General features: G+C 42.9%; 2 protein-coding genes across 4 annotated transcripts in view; both read left to right on the top strand.

The window, feature by feature from the left end:
• The first annotated feature begins 2,042 nt into the window (after nt 1-2,042).
• On the top strand, nt 2,043-17,045 carry NDUFV2 (NADH:ubiquinone oxidoreductase core subunit V2). Its single transcript, XM_014938602.1, has 8 exons — nt 2,043-2,196; nt 4,282-4,347; nt 10,196-10,258; nt 10,341-10,457; nt 12,064-12,232; nt 14,231-14,340; nt 14,972-15,048; nt 15,816-17,045. Exons 1-8 carry the CDS (start codon nt 2,155-2,157, stop codon nt 15,907-15,909), a joined length of 738 nt encoding a protein of 245 aa, XP_014794088.1. The 5' UTR covers nt 2,043-2,154; the 3' UTR covers nt 15,910-17,045.
• Nucleotides 17,046-21,488: 4,443 nt separating this feature from the next.
• ANKRD12 (ankyrin repeat domain 12) overlaps nt 21,489-23,594 on the top strand; it is a 61,324-nt gene continuing 59,218 nt past the window's right edge. For all 3 annotated transcript variants that reach the window (XR_001411548.1, XM_014938518.1, XM_014938517.1), the window contains exon 1: nt 21,489-21,676. The gene's annotated coding sequence lies outside the window, so the exon portion shown is untranslated. The remainder of the gene's footprint in view (nt 21,677-23,594) is intronic.

Genomic DNA, 23,594 nt, shown 5'->3' with positions numbered 1-23,594 from the left:
AAGAATAAGGAGCAGGAAGACAATCACTGACTACAGTAAACCCAAACGTAAAAGGCAGCAATCTAATTAGAGAAGTAGTACCACATTCTGCCTGATCTGTGCAAATGAAAATTATTCTATTAAAAGGACGTCACAGTTGCCCAATATATACATGCACATATATACATATATGTGTATGTCTGTATGTATATATGCAATTATCTGAAAGAGTAGTATCTTAAATTGTTCTAATACATGCATTGCGTAGTGTTTTGGGCATTGTCTAGAGCAATCTGTTGAGAGGTACTGGGGCTCTTGTCCCACTGAACACACAGGTTTCTTTATAGGAGGCCTCCGGGTGCAACTGCATAGGCAATAGCCACCGTAGTTTGGTCTAACTTTTATCATTTTATCATACAAATCCATACTGTAGTCGTGAAATCTTTTTTTAAAAAAAACCAAAACAACAGTTTGCCCTAGTGTAGTTTTTCCTGCCTTTTTGAATGTTTGTATGAGGTTTAAAAGGATCATCCAAGGTAAGTAAACAGTTGAAAAAATAAGTTATTCTTTTGGATGAAGTAAAACACTGTAAGGAAAGCTGAATTTCTGTTTTATCACGTATTTCCTAAAAGTTATTTGACACTTACAGCGTTAGCTAGCAGATCACCACAAGTTTTGCAAAAGTAAAATGTATGTGGATGGATTCTCACTGCGCACTGCGTGACTTTAATCAGGCTCCACCATTGGGAGCCAGGATAGATGAGAGGGTGGTGAGTGCAGGGGAGATTCTCCTCAGGGGACGAGGTATGGCAAGGGACATTGGAACATCAGCTGACACTTTGCAAATCTACAATGCTGAGTGCTCATCAGTATAAAATTCTTCCTTCTTAGCTGTTATTTGAAAAATGGGATTTTTCAATTGTGAAGGAGATACATTTGCGTTCCTCATCAGAAGACCTGAATGATAAAGGGGTCTCTACAAGTAGGGACTTGTGACTGATGTTTCTAACAACCTGTTGCATCCAAGGAAGATCCTGTCACTTAGATTTTCTTCAGTTCCAATATTTGGACTGTATTGACCAAATTTTACTGTAAAATTGGAATGTTTATCAAAGGCCAAGAAGACAGTTAAATGTTTAGTCCCTTTTTGATCAAGGGAGGTCAAAACATAGATGCAGGCAGTTTGAACATTAAATACCCTGATCAACAAAAGTGGGTAGAAAGGAGGAAAAGAGAGGCCGAAAAAATGTCACCAGTTTCTGCAATTTCCATTTATTTCAGATATTTACTTCCCAATTAATTTGTTTTTTTTTAACGTTGGTGTATGCCACCAAAAGGTTAAAATTCACCGAAAATTCTTACACAGATCTTGTGGGTAGTTTCTGTTATTTGACACAAACCATCACAGAATCACATGGGGTTGGAAGGGACCTCTGGAGATCATCTAGTCCAACCCCCTGCCAAAGCAGGTCCTCCTAGAGCAGGTTGCACAGGAACATGTCCAGGCGGGTTTTGAATGTCTGCAGAGCAGATTTCACCACCTCCCTGGGCAGCCTGTGCCAGGACTCTGCCGCCCTCAAGGTAGAGAAGTTCCTCCTCTTTTAGGTGAAACTTCTTATATTCAAGTTTGTGCCCATCTCCTCTTGTCTTATCCCTGGGCACCCCTGAAAACGAGTGGACCCATACTCTTGACGCCCACACTTTCAGTATTTATAGGCATCGATCAGATCCCCCCTCAGCCTTCTCTTCTCCAGACTAGAAAGACCCAAGTCCCTCAGCCTCTCCTCATGAGGGAGATGCTCCAGGCCTCTCATCATCTTCGTAGCCCTCCGCTGCCGCCTTCCAAGCTCTGACAGCCTGGATAACGCCTCCTTGCAGAGCGGGCAGTCGCGATACCTGCTAGCCGAGCACACTGACCGGCCACCCCCTAACCCACTCCCGTTGGACGAGCGGCCATCACGGCGGACGGCGCTAACGGACCCCCGCTAACGGCCACCCGTCACCCGCTAACGGCCGCCGCCTCGCTCCCGGGCGCGCAGGCGCAGGCGGGCGTGGCCGGCGCATGCGCGGGGCGCGTCTCCTTGCGGCTGTGTGGAGGGCGAGCCTAGGCCTCAAGGAGAGGGAAGGGAAACGGAGGGGGGGGGGCCTGGGGTCGCCGCTTCTGCTGCCGCCGCCATGTTCCTGCGCGCTGCCCTGCGGGCCGCGGCCGCACGCTCGGTAAGGAGGAGGGAGGCTGTTGCCGTGGTGGCGGCGGCGACGCGTCTGTCTCCGCCGGCCGAGGCAGGGCGCCCGCTTGGCTGGAGGAGGCGGGCGGGGAGAGGAGGGAGGCCGCGGCGGGGTGGGTGCTGCCCTCGTAGCGGGCAGGCGGCGGGGGTCCGCGGCGGGGCACGGCACCGGAGAGGAAAGGCCTGGTGCAGCCGGTGGAAGGGCGTCGCTGCCGGGGTGTCTCCCTGGCCCTCGGGGCCTGCCGGGGTTACCGGACCGGCTCTAGAGTTGCACCGCCTGCTGCCAGCGAAAGAGGCGCCAGCAGTAGCTGCTTGGTGCTTATTGTAGGTTATTGGGAGGCTTCCCGAGGGGAAATGATATTTCCGACTTGCCCAATTACGTGAGATTAACCATTGGAAGGAAGCCCCTTAGTTTGTTTTTCAGTCCTGAGTCGACTCTTCATACGAACTGCAGACCTTCAGGCCAGTGCAGAAAACGGGGGCTCGTCCTATTTCTTCTTAAAGTTTGAAATTGACAGGTTTTAGTCCTTGGAAGCAGCATGCTATATTTGGAGGGAATAAAGGGTTTTCCTCTGAAGTGCATCTTTTGGTAGGAATGCCTCTTACAGTGAGAAACCCAAAGCTTAACAATGTGGTGGTAGTTCCTTCAGAGCCAAACCTGCGTATGTGCGATGTTTACTTTGCATTTAGTAGGCTTTATACTACAGCATCAAACCCTCATTTATATGTTCTTTTCAGCATTGTCTGCAGAATTTCATTTGCGTTTTCATGCTCTACTTACACTTTTTAGTCTTTTGTCTGAATTTTATATGTTGTCTGGCTCACAGAGGGCACTCAAATTGGCATGGGAGTGTAGTTCATTTGATGTGCTTTGTATCAGTTGATGAAGACAACAGACTGAGAGTCTCCTGGAAGAGGTTGCACTCAAGAAGGATCTGCAGTCCATAGTTACCCATGTATCCCACAGTTCATTTTGGCCTATGACAGAGAATGGCAGGAGATGGATGAATTGCTCTCCTGGTTGCTGCTTCTATATGAGCCAGAAGTGGAGAGCAAAGAGGAAATGGGTGCATACTACATAATACAAATAACTGCACAGCACATCCAGTGCTTGCTGGAAGGACTGATCGTATGACAGGGAGAGACTGCAGCCATCGTGTGAAAGTACACTGCAGGTGAAACTATGTGATCTGAGCTGATTAGGTTGTTGTTACGGAAGAGCAGGCGCTGTAGTTCCCTGGTACTTAGGCTTGGATTTCAGATTTGACCCTGTGCCTGTTTTTGCTAGTTTAATGCTGATCCACTTGAAATCCCACAAATTTTATACTGTAATAGAAATTAAGTAGTTAAGGGAGGGTTTTTGTTTTTTTACTATGCTATTCTTCTCTTCAAGAATTATCAAAATTGGTATAATGTAAAATTAATGTAAAAATTAATATAAAATTATTTTTTTATAGAATGTTTGCAGATGACAAGATAATATCATCAGGTGACTTTAGAAATACTGGCCAGAATGTAGCAGTCTTGATCTGTTTTGGCATGACGGATCCAGAGAGAGAGTACAAAGAACAGCTGAACACAACTTGCATATGGCTCTTGTGTCCTGTTTTTATTTCAGGTTCTTAGTGTTGTTATCTTATGCCTGATCTTTCTTCAGCTTTTACCTAACTGGACAGTAGCATGTAAATATTTACTAGAGAAGAACCTCAATAATGGTAATTTCTGCAAAGTTTTTAAAGGCTGTTATATAAAGTAACAAATTGCAAAATCCTTCATAAAATGTTTGATGAGAATTAGTACTCAAGGCATTTAGATTAAGCTGTGGCAGGGTATTACCTGTTTGGAGTTAAGTCCGTTAACTTGTATGTTGTCTGAAATGGTCAAGGTGAGGTAAGACATTTGACCTCCTAATAGCATGGGAGAGCCCTTAACATTCTCTTCTTGACTTGATTTAAATTATTAGTGATGACAGTAGAATTAATGGCTTACAATTAGAATAGAAATCAAGCTGGTTCTGACAGCAGTCTAGCAGCGTGGAAATTACTAACTATTGATACTCTCTACTTATTTTTTGTAGGTAAGACAAATCCGATACTTACACAGAACAGCAGTGCGCAATGCCAGTGGAGGAGCCTTATTTGTGGTAAGTAATCCCTTTCTGGAAGGGGGATGTGTAAAAAGAGTTTGACACATGCTTTTGGCTAAAAGCTTCTGATGGGCAGAACTTGCTATAGAAACCTGCTGGAATTTACCAAGGAGTGTTCTGTCAGCAGACTGTTTTATTGGAGTTGCAATGGGAGTATCACAAGGCTTTATTTTAGGTTTTGGCCTTGTATTTCTTTCCTTATATAGTGAAAACTGCTGTTTATTAATAGCAATGGTGATATTAGCAGGATCAGTGTGTGATTGCAGGTGAAACTGTTTATATTTATTTAATTTTAAACCACTTTTTGTTTCCTTTTTTAACGGAAATTAGTTGAGTTTATAATTGAAGTTGATAACTTTTTGCAGGCCCAGTTTCTTGTTTTCTAAAGTTTGCCACAGAATTACCTTTAGGTCCAGATCTAACTCTGTTCACTAGCAGTTGAAAAGTGCAGTTCTTGTTTGTATTGTATGTCACATAGCATGTTGTGTAACGATTAATAATTGAGACCATTAGGCATTATCACAATATGTATAAATAGTAATTTCAAAAACAAAAGCCCTCAAATTTAAATGTGTCAAGCAGACATGTTGTCCATCTACCTCTAAAGAACCTGAAGCATCTCTGAGAGGTATATTCTGTCCCATTCTGATCCCTTTGGAGCTTTAACTAGTCTGCAATTCAACAGCTGAATAATTTGGCATTTTTTCAGCATTTGGTGGAAATCAACACTTTACTAGAGAATTGACCACTTTGTTGAAAGCAGGTGCTCAGCATTTTTGGACAGATTGTTGTTGTTGCCTTTCTGCAGCTGTCTCCACAGCTTTTCACATAAGACGAAGTTAATGGGACTAGAGTACATGCTTCTTACACTTTTCCAGAAACATGAGCAGTCACTGATGATTGATGGAGTGAGAGGTGGTGTTCAAGGAATAGAGGAGACAGTGTAGGCTGACAACTTAGGAAACCTCTAGTGTCGTTTGAGGTTGGTGAAGACAGGCAAAAGGTGTCTTTTGCACCCTAATGGATGTTGGTGCCTGGCATGTGAAGCTAGATAGCTTTGTAAATTTTTCAAGATTTATGTAACTGTCTAAATTATCTACTGGAGGGAGCAGCCTGAAAATGGAGAGGGGAATAGAAAAGTAAAGTTTGTGGTTCAGTTAACTATTTGTGATATCCAGGTGTTTCATTTAATAACATCATTCACTCCTTTATTTTTATTCTGCAACAGGATTTTTCCTAGAAGAGTGTAGGAAATTGTGGGGGGTTGTTTTATGTGTGTGTGAGTTGGTTTGTTTGTGTTTTTAGTAGGTAATATTAGTTCTTCTATGAAGTAAAAGGCTATGGGAAGAAGATAGTTGGATGCCATTGTGTGTGTGTCTGTTTTTTTTCTCTAACTACAACTAAAATCCTCCAGAGTAAATTTCAGAAGTTACTTAACGCAGCACATTTCAAGGGAAATGCCTCCTGCTGAGTTGAGCTGAAGGCATTATTTTAATCAACACTAGGTGTTTGTACACAATCAGAAAATGTGAATTCCCCCCCTCCCTCCCCTGCCCCCCCAGCCCAGATTTTCCTAGGGGAGGAAAAACCCAACATTAAAAAAAGTCTAGTTTTCTGGAATATTACAAGCGGATGAAGTGTCAAAGGTTGTTTAAACCTGCTTGCAGAGGAATAGTAGGTTTACCTGGGAATAACTCTAACCTGTTGTGGTGGTTCTTCTTGTATATTACTTTACACAGGAGTGTCTTGGTTTTGTTTTTCAAAGCATGTTGGTGGTGCTTGTTGCACTTTCCACACGTGAAATCTATATGTGAGGAAGGGAGATGCATACAGTATATTTGTTTTGTAATGGCAAGGAACACCCTGGAAGGGGACACGGTTGTCTTAAAATGTGGTATTAAAAGGCAGTGCTGATTTGCATGCCCTTTTATCCCTTTGCAGACTTTTTTCATGCAATTTCTTTTCCTTACTTGTGTTATCAGAAACATACAGAAATAAGAAAACTTCTACTGAAACTCCTTTTTATTCTGAGCAGCTGAGAAGAGACTTTCACAACCGTTAAAACTCAATCTGGTGCCATCACAGGCAGCTAGATCACGCTTCCAGAAAGACTGTATCAGGTTTAAAAATAGGTAGATTTTTTCCCTCGTAACCTAAGAGAGCTCCTCCAAATCTGTGACATTTCCGATGGCTAGGGAAGACCTGATTTCAAAGATACTTTTATTTACAATAGTTATCTTTCTTTAAACATGCCTTCTCTATCTTTGACTTTTACCTGTCTGTGGCCTCCTTAACAGCTAAAACTTAACTCTTTACTTTGTGGTGTTTGACACACGGACTGAGTTTTCTTGTGTCAAAGAGTTAACTTGTGAAGATGGTCAGTAAAATACTTGGATCTGAGAGCACTTCCACCATTATTAATTTAAGAGAGATTTATGTCTTGAGTTCTGCTGACAATAGTCAATGTAGGATACTTTCCCCTTGGAAAAGAAGTAATAAATTTCATTGCTGATTTGATATGGGCTCTTAACAGGTGGTTGCCCCAAACGCCTTTTCCCTTGCAGACCACACAGTCCCCTCATTTTGATTTACAGCGTTTTGGACTGGGCATAGGTCAAGTTTCAGGCCAACTTTTTTGCAATATACATGAAAGCTAAATTATTCTAGTTATTCTATTGTAATTCTTCAGCACTCTTTAATAATTCTCTGTGTCAAGGAAGACAGATGATTTGATTACTGAAAAAGAATAATAAAATGTCCCAGGATGGTGTAGTAAAATGAATGCGAGATGAACAGTCAGAAGCCTTAGTACCTTCCATGGAAGAGTATGATCATCTGTGGCTTGAGTAGGCCTTCATAGTGCAGTCGTTCACATTCTAAGTAGGTTAGGCTGAATGCTGCAATACAAATGTGATACAGTCAAGCTGTGCATGGAATGAAAACATACTGTGTAAGACTTCAGGAAACTGGCAGCATGAGAAGGGAACTGGAAAAAATGCCTGGGTAGAGCTTGATCTTGCTTTTCAACAAATGGCTATAGTTGGTACAGACACCATTGTTTGTACTTAGTTTGTGTATGGAGGAAGCCTTAATATGTTGGGGTTTTTTTATAATCATCTCTTGTATAAGGAAAGGCTGAGAAAGCTGGGACTGTGAAGAGAAGGCTGGGTGAGGGGAGATCTTATCAATGTCTATAAATACCTGAAGGGAGGGTGCAAAGAGGATGGAGCCAGGCTCTTTTCAGTGGTGCCCAGTGACAGGACCAGAAGGAATGGCCTCAGAGAACATTAGGAAACACTTTTTACTGTGAGGGGGACCAGGCACTGGCACAGGTTGCACAGAGAGGTTGTGGAGTCTCCCACCTTGAAGACATTCAGAAGAAGCCATCTGGACATGGTCCTGGGCAGCCAGCTCTGGGTGGCCCTGCTTGAGCAGGGGTGTTTGGCCCAGATGACCTCTAGAGGTTCCTTCCAACCTCAACCATTCTGTGATTTAACACAGTATTCCTTCCAACACTGTGTCCTTAATTCTGATCTTGTTCTGCGGAATCTGTGTTCTAAAAAACAGGCAGAAATGCACCGGTATCATGTAGGAGCACATCAGCTCATTTAAGTCTCAGATAAATGGTGTATCCTCAGACAAATGGAATACTGACAAATTCCTAACAGCTCAGTAGAACTATTAGAAATATTAGAACTATTTAAGCGTGCAATGAAAACTATCAAATTTTCCACAGCGCAGACTTAGATGAAGCCCACTTAGGAAAACAAAAAGCAAAAAATGGTGATGTGATCTTATTTGGCCTTCAGCTGTGCTGTAGCCTTTACAACGTATCTTTGAGTCTTGCTGCACAGAACTGAATGTGCGGCAAACTAGCTTCAGATATAGACTTTATTATTCCTCTTCGCATGTCAGGTATTTAAGGATATCAATTTAGAGATGATACACTGAAAAGAACAGCTGTTCTAGACAGATTTTAATAAATCAAAAAGAAATTAAGATCAAGCGCAGCTGTAACTATCAAATAGCTATGGGAGGAAAAACAGCAACCTGAAATGAAACAGGCATGCAGATTTGAGAAGGAAAAGTTAAGTTCTGGAAATACTTATCATGAATCATGGATTGATCTGTGCAACTAAGACACAGAACAGGTCCTGAGGGGGGAAAAAAATTGAAAGTTGCACAGTATTTCCTATCAGTTTTTTCTCCATCAGCCTCTTTTTGAGAAATTCCATTAAATTGGCAGAAAACCCTCAGCAGCACTACATATCAGGAGTCAAATCCTTTCTCTGGAAGGGTCAGTCTAAAATAGTGGCAATTGTGTTCCTAAAAAGCTGGTTTATGTTATGTTTTAGACTACACAATAAGTAATAAATTCATACTTAATAAAATATTAGTGGGTTCAAAGGGAATTGGTTATCTTCCTGTAATTCCTGGTATTAGGGGAAAGACTTCCTTGGTGGAGAAGTAGATATTGACTGTACTTGAATATTTGTATTGGAATTGTGATAGCAGTACATGCTCTCAAATGGATGGTGGTAGTAGTACTCTCTGCTTCAGGCTATGGATATAAGCAAAGGGAATATCTTGCTAGACCAACAGATGTAATGGAAATTAAGTATTTGGTCTTTTGGTATTTCCATGTTAAAATTTCTAAATCCAGAAATAGCTATGGACCATACATATTTTAAGTTCCACACTGATTACAATCTTTTAGTATGTAGGTATCTTGCAGTGTTAAGATTTTTCATTAAATCCTTTGCTGCTTAATAACCCAGTGTGGAAACTGCAAAATCACCCTAGGCTACTTGAGAAAATTACAAAAGTGAAAGTCAACAGAGTGGGTTTCTTTATCCTAAATATACTTTTAAAGCATTTATTATTAGTTGGTTGTGGATTGCATTTAACATGAAGCCTCAAGTATAGCTTGCATTCTTCCTAAAACTTTCCATTTAATTTGAAACTTTCTCAACTTGGAAGCTGTATAAATTTTGGAATTAAACCTAGCTACGAGCATTTCAAGGATACCATAATGAGCTGCTTAGAAATAACTGAAAATTTTGTGCAAGAAGTTTTTCTGGTGGATAAGGATTTTCACCAGAACCAATATTTTATTAAAGGAAAATGTCACTTTCTTCAAGACTTCCAAATTTCTGTTTTCTGAAAATAGAATAACTAATTTCAGTTCAATGTTTTCCTAGAAGACCACTTTAAAAATAAAGATAGACTGGCTTATTTTGAAAATATTAATTCAAAATTCTGCTTCTTCCACTCTGATTCAAAATTGTATCTAAAATTAAAATGTTGAAATCCATTACAAATCAAAATAATATGTTAAAATGGGTCAATAATGTGTGTTTGAATGTGCAAACATTTTAGTTGTATAGCAAGCTTCCTGATGAATTGTAATTTTTTATAGTTAATGTCTTATGGGAAAAGAAAGGAGAAAAAAAAAAAGGGCTGTTTTAGTTTCTTGTTGTTTATTAAGGCATTAACCAGAAGACTCTTAATCTACCTGTGATAAGTTTGAACATAATTGCCAAACTATATTAAGTTAAAAAATACATGTTTTGATAACAACACCAGAAATATTTTTGAGTAGGAAACAACAGGAATGAGTCATTATTTTAAAGTGATGAAATAATTACCAACATTTTTTATAACTTTCCCTGAGATATTTTATCATTTATGCTTGAGTACTATGAATTTTTTATCTGGAATATATTTATTTTATTCAAGCAACTCAACTGTGACTGTCTAGGCAGAAGATATTTGGCAACAGTAAACTTGTCCTCAATTTCCTGACAACACTATTTTTACATGTTTTCTTTTTCTTTTCCTGAAGCACAGAGATAGTCCTGAAAATAATCCAGATACTCCGTTTGAGTTCACACCTGAAAACCAAAAGGTATGCAGAGAAAAAAAGTTAAATACATAGACTTTGTCTTGAGATCAGTGCTGACTTTTTTTCCCTCTTTCCCTTTAAAAAGCGAATAGAAGCAATCATAAACAACTACCCAGGGGGACACAAGTCTGCAGCTGTCATGGCAGTACTAGATTTGGCCCAAAGACAGCATGGATGGTTGCCCATCTCGGCTATGAACAAGGTATTTAGTACTTAATTATCTCTCAAGCATAATTTTACTGTTTCCTTTAAATATCTTACTAGAACAATAGTGTTTATTTATCAAAGTGTACATGTGGCACAGAACTGTGAGAATTCCCTACGAGACTATGTTTTAAAAAATAAAAAGGAAAACTAACCCAGGAACTCTGGGCTCTGTTGTTTACATAATGTTAGCCCATTGCTAGAAAATACAGACAGAAAAAACCAAAAATTACAGAAGCCTTATTTAGATAGGCTCTTTTCCCAGAATTACCCTGGAAGTGGAAACAGAAACTTGAAATGTTTTGTTCACTCCTGAATTTGGGGAAAGAAAAAAAGATAACCATGGTGGTTGTTTTCTTCTCTCAGATCAGTGGCAGGGCACACATTGCCAGGATTGTACTTAATCTTTAGGCCTTCTGCAAATCTTTAAGACTTCTGCAAAACACCATTAGTATAGTATGTGTCACGAGTGTTTTATAACGCCTCACAGCAAGTGCCCGGAAGACTTATCAAATTATTTATTAAAATTGTTTCAAAATAAGCAAGCAAGTACACTACTCCAAAGTGATAGGTTGCTTGACAGTAATCAAATTTAAAAAAAATTTAAAACATTGCAGTTTGTGTTCATATGAATCAATATATCATAATTTGTGTTACAATCTGGCATAACATCAAAGTGAAAAATTTTAAATCCAATGAAGATATGCTAAGTGAGGATTGTGAGCATTACAGAAATTACTGAAGGATTTAAGTGCACTTTTTGTCTGCTACTGTTTCTACAGTGCAGCATTAAGCCTCAAATCTCCATTAATACTGAATGGGAAAAGTATTTTTGTTTATTTACTCTAAGTTTCTGATTGATACTATGTTTAAAAAGATCTTAAGATTTTTAAGTGAGCAAATATTTTCCATGGTCTGTTATTTGCCTGCTCTAGAGACTGGAACATAAAACAGTTAGGGTTTTGAAAACAGAGTCAGTTCTCAACGTGAGCGGTTTGCCAGGGTTCCAGGTTAATGAGGTCAGGGATACTTCTACCAGAACTGGCTCCGTGGAGATGGCGCTTTGCTCCCTGTTTGTTAGCTGTGACGCCAATCTGCAGATGTAGCAGTGGTGTTTGCAGCCCTGGTGTGTCACAGAACCTGAGACAGACCTGCTGTATCTAAATTAGGTGACAGCAGTACCAGCCTTTAAGTGCTCCCTTAGCAAAAGGCTTACGTGGGTTAGTGTGGGCAGGTGTGTCCAAGTTCGTTCATTCATAGAGCAGAAGAGCAGAAGTGTGGTATGAGCTGGAGCTGACAATGGAAGCTGGAACCCAGCTGACTCCTCGCATCTACCTTGTGTGTGGTGCTCGATGCTGGAGGGAATTCACTTGAGCTCCTCGCTGTGCTAATCCATGGCTCGGTGGAGTTTGTGCCTGAGCAGGGTGACTCCAGATGGAGTAACTCGGGTGTCTTTTCTTGGCATTTGAATACAGCTGTGCTTTGATACCCATCCCCTCCTCTTATTTATCCGTTACTGAAGACAGAGGACAGGTGACTTTATTGAAACGGTTTGTTAACGTGCTGTGAGAATTCAATAGTGTGTGTTTTTCTCCTTGTTACAGGTTGCTGAAATTTTAGAAATGCCCCCCATGAGAGTGTATGAAGTAGCAACCTTCTACACAATGTATAATCGCAAACCCGTGGGGAAATACCACATTCAGGTCTGCACTACCACACCTTGCATGCTGCGAGACTCTGACAGTATCTTAGAAGCCATTAAGAAGAAACTGGGTATGACACAAATTTTAACATACTTCTTGTAATTTATTTTTTTTACTTTTGTTTAATGAAGCTGAAGTAGAATTTCTCATATGGTGGGGATACAGCAATAGTATTGAAAATACAGAGGCAAATCATTGGAGAATAGTATTGTCTGGAGTGTGATTCAGTGGTCTTAAAGTGGTTTTAAAAGCATTTTGCCAGGAAATGCGTTGTTGTAATATGACTTGGACTGAGAAAGTAAGCCCTATCCCATATATAGTTGAGGACTCTGAATGCTGTGGCACTTTTTGATACGCAAAATAAGAATTGTAAGGTATATGCTATGTGGCAATTGTTTGTGAGGGTTTTATTCCTTAAGTAAGATGATACAATCATAGAATTGTTTGAGTTGGAAGGAATATTAAAGACCATCCAGTTCCAACCCCCCTGCCATGGGCAGGGACACCTTCCACGAGATCAGGTGGCTCAAAGCCCCATCCAACCACACCTTGAACACTTCCAGGGAAGTGACATCCACAACTTCCCTGGGCAGCCTGTTCCAGTGCCTCACCACCCTCACAGTAAAGAACTTCTTCCTACTATCTACTCTAAATTTACCCTCTTTCAGTTTAAAAACCATTACCCCTCGTCTTATTACTACATTCCCTGATAAAGAGTGGACCCTGTAGGCCGCCTTTAGGTACTGGAAGGTTGCTATAAGCTCCCCCCGGAGCCGCCTTGTCTCCAGGCTCAACAACCCCTACTCTCTCAGCCTGTTTTCATAGGAGAGGTGCTCCAGCACCCTGATCATCTTCATGGCCCTCCTCTGGACTCGTGTGAGCAGGTCCATGTCTGTCTTGTGCTGGGCGCTCCAAAGCTGGACACAGTACTCCTGGTGGGGTCTCAAAGAGAGCTGAGTGGAGGGGCAGAATCCCTTCCCTCCACCTGCTGGCCAAGCTTCTTTTGATGCAGCCCAGGATACGGTTGGCTTTCTGGGCTGCAAGTGCACATTGCCAGTTCATGCTCAGTTTTTCATCCACCAACACCCCCAAGCCCTTCTCCTCAGGGCTGCTCTCAATCCCCCTCATGCCCATGTTTGAGATTGTCCCAACCCAAGTGCAGGACCTTGCACTTGGCCTTGTTGAACTTCATGTGGTTTGCACAGGCTGCCTCCCTAGCCTGTCAGGGTCCCTCTGGATGGCAGACATGTTGTTAACATAACTCTTCATATATTCTGTTGTCTGGAATAGGCGTATTTAGATAAAATTTTTCTTGGTTTGTTACTGTAAAGATAGATTAATTTTAACTGAAACTCTTCGCTTGAGAAGTCAAAGCATTAAGGATGAAACACAGGCCTTAGACTTTTATTAGGTTTTTCCTCCCCTTCTAAGAACTCTAGAGGAAAACTGCTTTTCAGCATTCTTTCTTCCATGGAGAATTTTGCTGTGATCAGACTCTGAGATGCTATTTTGGCTAACCTGCCCTCTGGGGAAGGCCTGTATCTATAGCACTAGAACAATAATGTGTCATGGAAGCTAAATATGTGTACAGAGTTGTTCAGGAAATAAGCCTTAGTGTAAAAATCTGGAAGGTGTTCAGAATTTGTAGCTAACAATGTTAATGCTTGGATCTTGATTAATTTCAGAATTTGGAACTCAACACTGTATATTAATGTATTTCCTATCAGCACATGAAAGCTATGTTTTCTCTATTTTTCCATTGTATGGATTACTAAAAATGTTCCGGAGTAGAGCTGTTCTGTTTCTTAGAACTGTCATTTCACAGTTATTTTTCAATACATCATACCTGTCAATGAGGTCTCAAAAATGTATCTGAAGGCTGAGTTTACAGTTTATTAGAATCTTTTGTTTAATGGAAACATTTTGGACTCGTTTGAGAGGATTTAACTTTGCAAATGTTTATAAGGCCAAAATACATGTAATGAGAAGTCTATGGAGTACTTACACTCATGCTTTATTAATCTTGTTCAGTAACCATTGCTGAACCTAATATTCTTTATTGGCTTAGGTATAAAAGTTGGGGAAACAACACCTGATAAGCTCTTCACGCTGATAGAAGTGGAATGTTTAGGTGCTTGTGTAAATGCACCAATGGTACAAATAAATGACAATTACTATGTAAGTATTACATTCCTTTTTAAAAGATTAAACTGCTTTGCTGGGTTACCTGTATTTTCACTTGTTTCAGATTCTGAAGTTTTGGACAGTTAATTAAAATTCCTATTTGCAGGGAGAACTTCTGTCCTAGAGCATGTTTTAGTTCCTGGTCATCTTTCTAGAACACTTCATCTGCATCGCAGTGTAGCGTTTATTCTTCCTTTCAGTTATTGTCTTGACTCATGCAGTTGGGATGCTGCTGGTATTGTTATTGTCACAGCTGACACCATTTTGCAGTATGTGCAATGGGATGTGTGTACTGGGTAGGCAGAAATTCAGCTCACCAATATACCAAGGAAGCTGAAAACACAAACCCATGTTATAGATGACCCGCATCAACATTGTTTGTTTTAACATAATTTATGCAACTACACATGAAATAAAAATTGTAACATTAAATTGACAGTAGGCTTTTTAATTTTCCTAACTCTTTGAACCACTATGTGTGTTAATAGACAGGATCAAAATTACCTATGCTAGGATCACACCTAAGAGAGCCACTATCTGAAGAATCTGAATGCTGCAATTAGTATAATTGCTGACTCTGTTTTGTCAATAATCTGAATTTTCCTTTTTTTTTTTTTTTCAACAGGAAGATTTGACACCTAAAGATATTGAAAACATAATTGATGAGCTGAAGGCTGGCAAGGTTCCCAAACCTGGCCCAAGGTATGCTGTATTTGCATAATAATGGCCAACTAGTCTTGAAGGCTGATTCTTTACAGAAACTAAATTCCTGTTCCACTGACTGGAGTTAATAACCTACAGCTAAAAATTCTTATTAATTTACTGAACACAATGGCATGCATTCAGTGCCTCTCTATATCCAAAGCCAAAAAGAACTGGAAAGAACTAAGAATTTTTCATGTTCTTGATGACTGGCTAGAGGAGCATAAAATGTGAAAATGCTGATTCTGATTTGGATTAGGACCCAACAGGGGAATGGTTATCACCTGTTGAATTTTTTTTGTCTAGATCATATTAATCAATAAATGCCTGTTGGTTGTTTCGTGGTTTTTATTTTATTGATTTCTGACAAAAAAACCCAGAAAAATCACAAGTTTGTGAAAGAATAATCTTAAAACAGTTTCCAAACACAGGGAAGCATCTTTAACAAAAATATGACTGATACAGTTGGATACGGCCTTTTGTATTACTAGGATCTGCATCATTTTTGTTTGGCTAACCTATAAATAAAAAGAAAACTAGTAGTTCTGTCTTGCATTTTGGTTATGAAACCATTTGTCAGTACTTGAATGTGGAATCCTTTTGATTTAGAAGTTGTGTGACACATTTCTGAAGGATGAATAGCAAGAATGAAAAAAAAAAAAAAAGTTACTTCAGCCTTAAGTCAGATTTGTAACTGTCTTCTATCCAGAACAACATCTGGGGTTATAACAAGACCAGCAATGAATAGAACTGCTTTCATTTTTCAGGAGTGGACGTTTTTCTTGTGAGCCAGCTGGTGGCCTTACTTCTCTGACTGAACCGCCCAAAGGACCAGGTTTTGGAGTTCGACCTGACCTCTAAGGATTTTTGTAATATAAGATGAACTGTCTGAAAAGAATAAAGTAATTTTAATCTCAGTAAAATGATGTATGTTCTAGTACTTCTTAAAAAAAATGAAGAAGCAACAGCAATTAGAATGTCTAATTTACCATGGTTTTAACTACTGCAAAGCATAATCATCATTCTAGATTAAAAGAGAAGTGGTTCTGTGACTCAGTGAAAGAGTGCACTTACGGTCACTGAGAGATCAAAGCTGTGTTTTTTGACCTGTCACTGAAAATTCAACTTCTAAGGTTCTTTGAAGAAGCAACAAAACTGACTAAATTACAAGTCTAGCAAAGGTGAAAATGATCTTTTTTTTATCATGTTACAACCCCAATCCCCTCCCCCCAAATACCAGTAGTACTTTACTAAAAGAAGGAACAGCAACAAGAAACCACTTCCTGTACAAATTTATTCAGTACAACCAAGGTATGCAGTTGGGGGAACACAGAATATACAAGGACAGCTTGATACATGACCAAGTGTAATATATGAAACTAGTTATATGACTCACAGATCCTTCTTTGACCTTACTGCTGTGTATCAGTGACTTTTAAGAACTAATCTGTGTGAAACAAGTCTCCTGATGTGAAAAAATGATCAACTTTTTTCTATAAAATTGACTGCATATTGACACTTAATACACATGCTTGTAAAATGTAGCAAATACTTTATATATGTACACATATATACATTTCAACATGAGGAAATGTGAACATGTCACTTGAGACCATATTGTGTCTGCCTCTTCTAAAATCTGCTGTGTAACCTACATTCTTATTACAGTTAATGTGACAGATGTAGCTTAACTGTATTATTTATATTTTATTCTATATTATATTTAGTTTGTTTTGATATTCTGATTAACAATACTTCATAAACTGTTCTGCTTCTTCAGAGTCAAATTTTTTGTCTACAGCTTTCCCTGCATCATGATTATCTCACATAGTCTGTTCATGCCCCACCTTTATTTCAGTAGGCTCTGTGACACTGTTCTTAATGTACTACTGTTGAACAAGTAGTGTTGCTGTTGGTAGTTCTGAGAGCAAAATGTGTATCATTTGTATGAAAAACCTTGCTATCCCTTCTACATTATTAAATTTTGTAAAATGAAATAATTGCATACAAATGGAAAAGTAAATTCGATAAATAACTACATTCCATTAGTGAAGCTGTCACCCAATAAGCATGAAAAAAACCCTTGTGTATAAGTGATATAAAACACTGTGCATATAAGAAAATAGTACATGGATTGAAATATTATCTGTAACTTAAACTTGCTGAAAGCTCTTCTGAAAGGTCACTCTAGCATTTGTAATAGCCAGAGGCCTTGTAGCAGGCCAAGCATCTGTCGTGATGTGACACTTCTCTAGAGACATGAAGTGAGATAGAACATTACATTTTGATCCAAAGAGAGACTCAGTCCATAACTAAGCTATTTGCTCAACTAACAACAAAGCTGTATTCTAGTTCCTATAGGATTACCTTATTCTAACCTAGTATGAAAGCAGGCAACTATTTTTAAAGTATACGTTGACTATAAAGGAGGGTTTTTGCATATGTTATGGAACTATCACGTGCAACAATTATTTGTGGTTTTGTATGCAACTGTGAAACTGATGGGACTGCAGAACAGTTTAGACCTGCCGAGTTTTGAAACTTCAGTTATACAAACCCAAAGCCCTAGAATGCCAGACTTCTCCCACTGGTAAAGCTGGGCAGAATTTGTTGCCTTGTCACATTTTTCTCCCCAGTTCATTCCATCTGTACATGAACATCTTGATATCTGTCTCATGAGCAGAACATGGACTTCAGTAGTTCCCCATTTGGTGGAAATTGTTAATGATGTTCCACAGACAAGTACGTCAGTCATTCTGATGCAACACCTAACAGTCTGCCAATCCCTTGGCTAGAAAAGAATAGTTTATCCTTATTGTGTCGTACAAATCTGACACACTACTGTTCAAAAATAGAGTATTTTAGGGCAGCTATAGGACTGTCAAATATTTGAAGAGAAACACGCAAACCATTACTCTTCTTTCTCATCTTACCCATTTAATTAATATATCCAAGTTTTCTTTTCTATTCTTGAATACTTGCAGATTGCTTGCTTTTACTAAGAGTATTGAATGTTTTAAGTAACAAATATTAACAGGACCTAATTTCCATTATTCTCAATCCTCAGTAGCAGAGGGTTACGAATCTTAATTCTGAGCAGATGATGCTAACTTGTCAAATAATTAAACACTTAATTCTGCAGTTTCGTTCTACCGGTTAATAGCTTGGACTGTGTGAGTACTGGGTGGGGAGTTAAATGAAAAATGAGTTCACTACAGTGACAACAAATACATTCTTTGAAGTGGTAACACAGCAGTAATGGAACCAATTCTCTGTTTTCAGTGGTCTTGTTTGCCCCTCCCCTTGAATGAGGGAAAAATGAGAGTATTTGCATGCTGTATTAATTCTCCAAATGGAAGTGGGAAAAAAAAAAAAAAAAAAAGGAAAAGCCCTTTAACTGGGACCTAGAGAAGATTTTAAGAAAAACAGGTACAGTCTTAGGAAATAAGATTTAGAACATGGAAGCAGAAGACACACAAAGAATCCACTGGACTGATAGAGTGGGTGGTGGTGGTTCTTTCCTTTGGTAAAGATGGAAGAAAAGTTCAGAGTAACAGGAAACTCCACTAGAAACCCCATGATGCATTCAGTGTTGGATAACGGGAAGGATTTCTGTGACCTCCACACGCTGCTAGAAAAATGTTGCCTGGAACGGTGTTCTGTGATGGGATAGGAAGAAGCAATGAAATTCAGTATGTACGTTAGCTGGGCTCACTGACCGGCCAGTTAACTACCCAGACTAGTGCGTGTGCTTTCGTTAGTGTGACATTTTGCAAGTTCTTAGGATACAGTTCTTATTTTAGATACACTGTACTGCAGTCTGAGATTTTCAGTCATTTAACTACTAGACTGAATTCAGCAATGACACAGTTCAGCCAGACTGTGTGCATGTCTGTCCTGATTAAGATTAGTAGTTCACAGAGCTGATACCACACGATATTTCACTAGGGAGGGCAGATCGAGGGAAGTACTATGCACACCAACAGAGTACAGCTACAAAAGCATTTTGCAGCTGTGCTACGTAGAAGGGAGGGGAGACAAGACGACAAGGGGAGAAGGGAAAGAAAACAAGGGGGAGAAACTAATGTGGGGGTAGCAATTAACTGGCTGATGCTGCTTCCAAGTCCAAATAGTAGTTCTTACAAAAGGCTTAAGGAACTGTATTTTTTGTTACTGATAGATATTATTATCAAATCTTAACATCTGCTGCAGAAGATGTTTCTCATGAGACTCCTACCCTGTTATCTCAGCTGCTGGCTGTGAACAGCTACCAACACCCCACTGAAACCCTGTAACTGCAAGCTACTGGTGCTGATGCACAAGGCCCAAAATGCCAAATTACGCCACTGCCCGATACCTGTAGCTTGTCGTGTTTTAAAAGGTGAATCATCAGTATCATCCCTACATTAGTGCTGTGAGAAGAACAAACATTCTGCCTTGGGAAACAGTTCCTATTCCACTTACACTGGCAGTGGGTAGCCTGTCTGCTCTTCAATTTGCTTGTCACCTCAAGCAATGACCTCTGTAATTAACCTGACATGAAAGAAGTGAATGCAACTCCCTTTGTTATGTGGTCATGGATACCACCACACCTGCTGCTCTTGGTGAGCTGACGGTACTTGAGATACGCTAACAGCACCAAATGAAAATGAAGGCAGTTGTTTTACAACACAAATGATCTGTACCAGCACTTGTACAGTAAGATTTTGAAAGCAAATGAGAAGTTTGCCTAAACAGTAAGATGACGTGCAGCATGGGAACTGCTGAGATTTGTGATGCCATTCCCTACCCATGCTGAAACAAGATGGGTGGAGATCAGAATATAGGGAAACTTCACACAATAGACAGCCTTAATCAAAGTAATCTTTTAATTCTGAGAGATTCATGTTTCTGACTTGCATAGTAAGTATTATGGAATGCTTGCTTTCTATCCAGTAACAGATGAAAGCAATCCAGTAGTAGACAGAGCATGGCAATTAAGACTACATCAAATGGAAGGGCTTTGTTTAGCTGCCTTCTCAAAATACTACATCTGACAGCCCACCTATACTCATCTTCCAGAAACATTCTGTATTATTCAAGAACCCCGAACATAAAACCACACAGATTCTTAAAGTCTTACCACGTACTATTTTAATAAGCAAATGCAGAACCTTTCCACAAGTGCACACGAATGGCTAGTTTTTAACAATGCAACTAGGACTAACTCCAGTCTACTTCTGATGCATTTATATGACACCCAGCTTACCGGCATTAAAGGTTGTAAAGTTTTGGGTACGTTTTTTTTCCTTTAAAAACTGGAAGCGGGCTAAGCTGCAAACGGCAGGCTGTACCCGCCCGCGGGGCTGGGGGCCCGCACACCACCCACAGAGGGTCCCGCAGCTCTTTGCCCGCACCCGCCGGGATGGGATGCGATGCGGCGGGCGGGACTCCGCTTCCAGACAACGCCAGGCCCGGGAGGAGGCACCGAGCAGGCCAGCGGCCGCGGCGGGCTGCTCCTCCTCCTCCCGCAGCCTCTGCGCGGGTGCCCCGAAGGCCATCGCCCCCCCCATCCCGGGCTCTCCGGCCCCGCGCCACACGCACCTGCCTCCCTTTGAGGCTTCTCCCAAAACCCGCGGGGCCCTTCAACTGCGGCCTACCCAGGACGAAGCGCTCCTCTCAGCGCCCCCCCAGCCCCGGGGGCAACGGCCTCTCCTCAGCCGCCGGTGCCGGTACCGGCCGCACCCGCCTCCCTCGGCCGCGCCGCCGCGCACGCGCAGGGCGTCGGTTGTTAAAAACTCACTGCGCCATCGCCGCCGGAAAACCCCTCCCCGGGGAGGGAGTCGCCGCCGCCGCCGCGCGGGGCGCGCTGGCGGCTGTCGGTCGGCTGCCGTCCCGCTGTCGTCCCGCTGCCGTCCCGCGGGGATACGAAGGCTCATCGTCGCTTCGCCCCGTCCCTGCCCCACGACCCCCAGGCGCGCCCGCAGCCGCGGGTGGGGGGGGGAACCCGCCGCCATTTCCAGAAAGTTCCAGCGGCCGCCGCCAAGGCGAGAGCGCGGCTGCCCCGGCGCGTGCGCACGATGCTCGCCGCCCGCCCGTCGCCACCCTCTTCCCTCACGCCCCTGGGCATCCTGCAGAGCCCCGTTATTCCCCCAGGGTGGGGACGGGAGGGAGCGAGCGGCGAGGAGCCCGCTGGGGCGCCCATCCCTCGCCGCACGGGGGAACAGAGCGTTACAGTGACCCTGCCTCTCTCCCCCCCCCCAATAACAACCGCCGCTCCCTCCCCAACCGCCGCCCGGGCCGTGTAACGTCCGCGGGAGCGCCCGCCCGCCCCTGTGTGGGGGCCACGTGGGCGGGGCGCGGCCAATGGGAGGCCGGCGGAGCGCTACTCCAGCCGCGGCTGTTGGGGAAGGGGAGGGGTGGGGGGGGAGCGGCAACGGCAGCGCGGGGTGAGGGAGGGCGGCGGCGGAGGAGGAGGAAGGGGGGTGTTTTCAAACCCGACGGCCACAGCGGCCGGAGCCGGGGCTGAGCCTGAGCCCCTAGGCACCGCCGGGGGCGGCGGGCGGCACCCGTTCCTCTGTCGGATCCGCACAGAGAGAGAAGGAGAGAGGGAGGGAGGACGCGTCCCGCCGCCGGCTCCCGGGAGAAGGTAAGGACCGGAGCGCACCTCCAACACCCCTTCCCGATAGGCGGCGGGGACTCCCGGTCCCACCTGCCGCCCGCCGGTTGCCGCCCCCCTGTCTCTGAACGGCGGGGCGTCCGGGGAGCCCTCCCCCGCTGCCTGCCTTGGGGTTGGGGGGGTGTAACCGCTGCCTGCCCTCCCCGGCGGTGGGCACCGCGCCTCCCCTGCCCAGCCCGGCGGGGTGGCGGGCCTGTCCCCGGGGAGACACGGCGGCGGCGGCGGGCAACGGCTCTCCCCTCTCAGCCTGTCAGTGCCGCGGCGGGAGCCATGGCCGCCGCTGTCACCGTCTGACGGCCGCGCCTCTCGCACGCCGAGCCCAGCCCCTGCCCCGCCGTCCGGAGCGGGGCCCGTGTAGCGGCCGGGGGGCGGCGGGTGCTGGGGGCCGGGGCGGCGGTTTTGCCGCGGGAGGCAGGGCTGGGGCTGCGGGGAGGGAGGCGGCTGCGGGGCGGCGCGGGTGCCGAGCGTGGCATGGCGGTGTACACACATGCACATACATACACACACACACACAGAGAGGCCGCCGCCCCGCCTCCGTATCGGGAATTTCGGCAGCTCCCTGCAGCCCCGGGAGTTGCTGGGCCGATTCGGGCCGTGCCGCCCCGCCGGGATAGCCCGCCCTCGGCGCATCCAGAGCCGGGGCGAACGGGTGAGGCGTTTCTGGCGCCTTCCGTGACAGGCTGGAGGGTGGCCCGGTTGTTTTGCAGAATAATAACGTAGGTTCGGCCGCCTGGGCTGCCGGTGCCAGGCTGCCGCCGCTGAGGTGGAGCACGGGAACTCGCACAGCACAGGTGACACCAGGCAACAAAGGAAGGACAAGAAACGAGAGGATGCCAGGCTCAGTTCTACTCCTAGCCTGACTCTGGTACCATTGCCAATGCTATCTTTTTCCTTTTTTTCCTTTTTTTTTTTTTTTTTAAGGACTGGGTAGCTAATAAGAAAGGAAAGGATTATTTATTATTATTATTATTTAAACTCTTAAATGACACGACTAGTTCAGTGTTCCCAGCTAGAGGTCTCGTGGAGAACGCCTGCATGCTGTCACGGTGTTCTCTGCCTTTCTTCTGCGGGCCGTGTGATGTGGAGGAAAATCTGAATTGTATACCTCTGAATTACAAGGTAGCTTATGGGATAAAACAATGCTTTAATGACGGCGAGTGAGTAAGTTGTGATGCTCGTAGGAACAAAAAGCGATCAGACAGATGTGGAACGGTCCAAATGTACTTATGTTCCAGGAAAAAAATGTTTCATCTTGGAACGCTAGGAAAGGGTGAGATCATCATGTCTATAAGAAATCATTAACTTTTTAATAAAATAATTCAGTATTATTGACATGTCATGGTTTGGAGGTAGGGTTCTCTTCTGCTCTCTAGTTTTGAAGCAGCAAGGCTTTGGGTGTTTTTCAGCATACACGTTGGTGGCAGCTTGGTTGTCCTCATGTCTTAGTTTAGGTCCTCTCATCTAGGTTACTCTACGGACGTGGTGAGCTACCCACAGGTGCTGTGCAGCTGCAAAGAGCTAAGCATCCTGTGCTTTCTTTCCTTCTTCCATTGTAATATTCTGCTGTAGTTCAGCGAGTAAGAGCCCCCAGAGTAACAGATCTTCAGAATGGTGTGAGACATCAGGGCATTTCACCTGCTCTTATTATTTGAGGCTTGTGCAGATGTTGGGTGTCACTTGCATTTCTTCAGTCTTTAGATGGAAACCCAGACTCTCGAGCTAACCTTGTGCCTTGATGAGCTGGGGACCTTAACGTATAGTAATAGTAAACCCACTGACTATCTGTGTCTTTTTTCTTTTTTTTCTTTTCCCCTTCTTGAATACTTTTACTTTCCTGTATGTGCCTTACAAGCTAAAATGTCAAGGAGTGCTAATGTTTTTCTCAGCA

Source organism: Calidris pugnax, unplaced genomic scaffold (genome assembly GCF_001431845.1).
Source record: "Calidris pugnax isolate Ruff unplaced genomic scaffold, ASM143184v1 scaffold13, whole genome shotgun sequence".
In the NCBI taxonomy this organism is placed as follows: Eukaryota; Metazoa; Chordata; class Aves; order Charadriiformes; family Scolopacidae; genus Calidris; species Calidris pugnax.
The sequence above is the reverse complement of the archived record's forward strand: the minus strand, read 5'-3'. Positions and strand labels throughout refer to the sequence as shown.

Bases quoted from the DNA above. Each gene is read 5' to 3' on its own strand.
- NDUFV2 (XM_014938602.1), top strand. From the start codon at position 2,155: ATGTTCCTGCGCGCTGCCCTGCGGGCCGCGGCCGCACGCTCG. The intron at 4,348-10,195 runs GTAAGTAATCCC...CTTTTCCTGAAG, and splicing joins GTGGAGGAGCCTTATTTGTG to CACAGAGATAGTCCTGAAAA. The intron at 10,259-10,340 runs GTATGCAGAGAA...CCCTTTAAAAAG, and splicing joins TCACACCTGAAAACCAAAAG to CGAATAGAAGCAATCATAAA.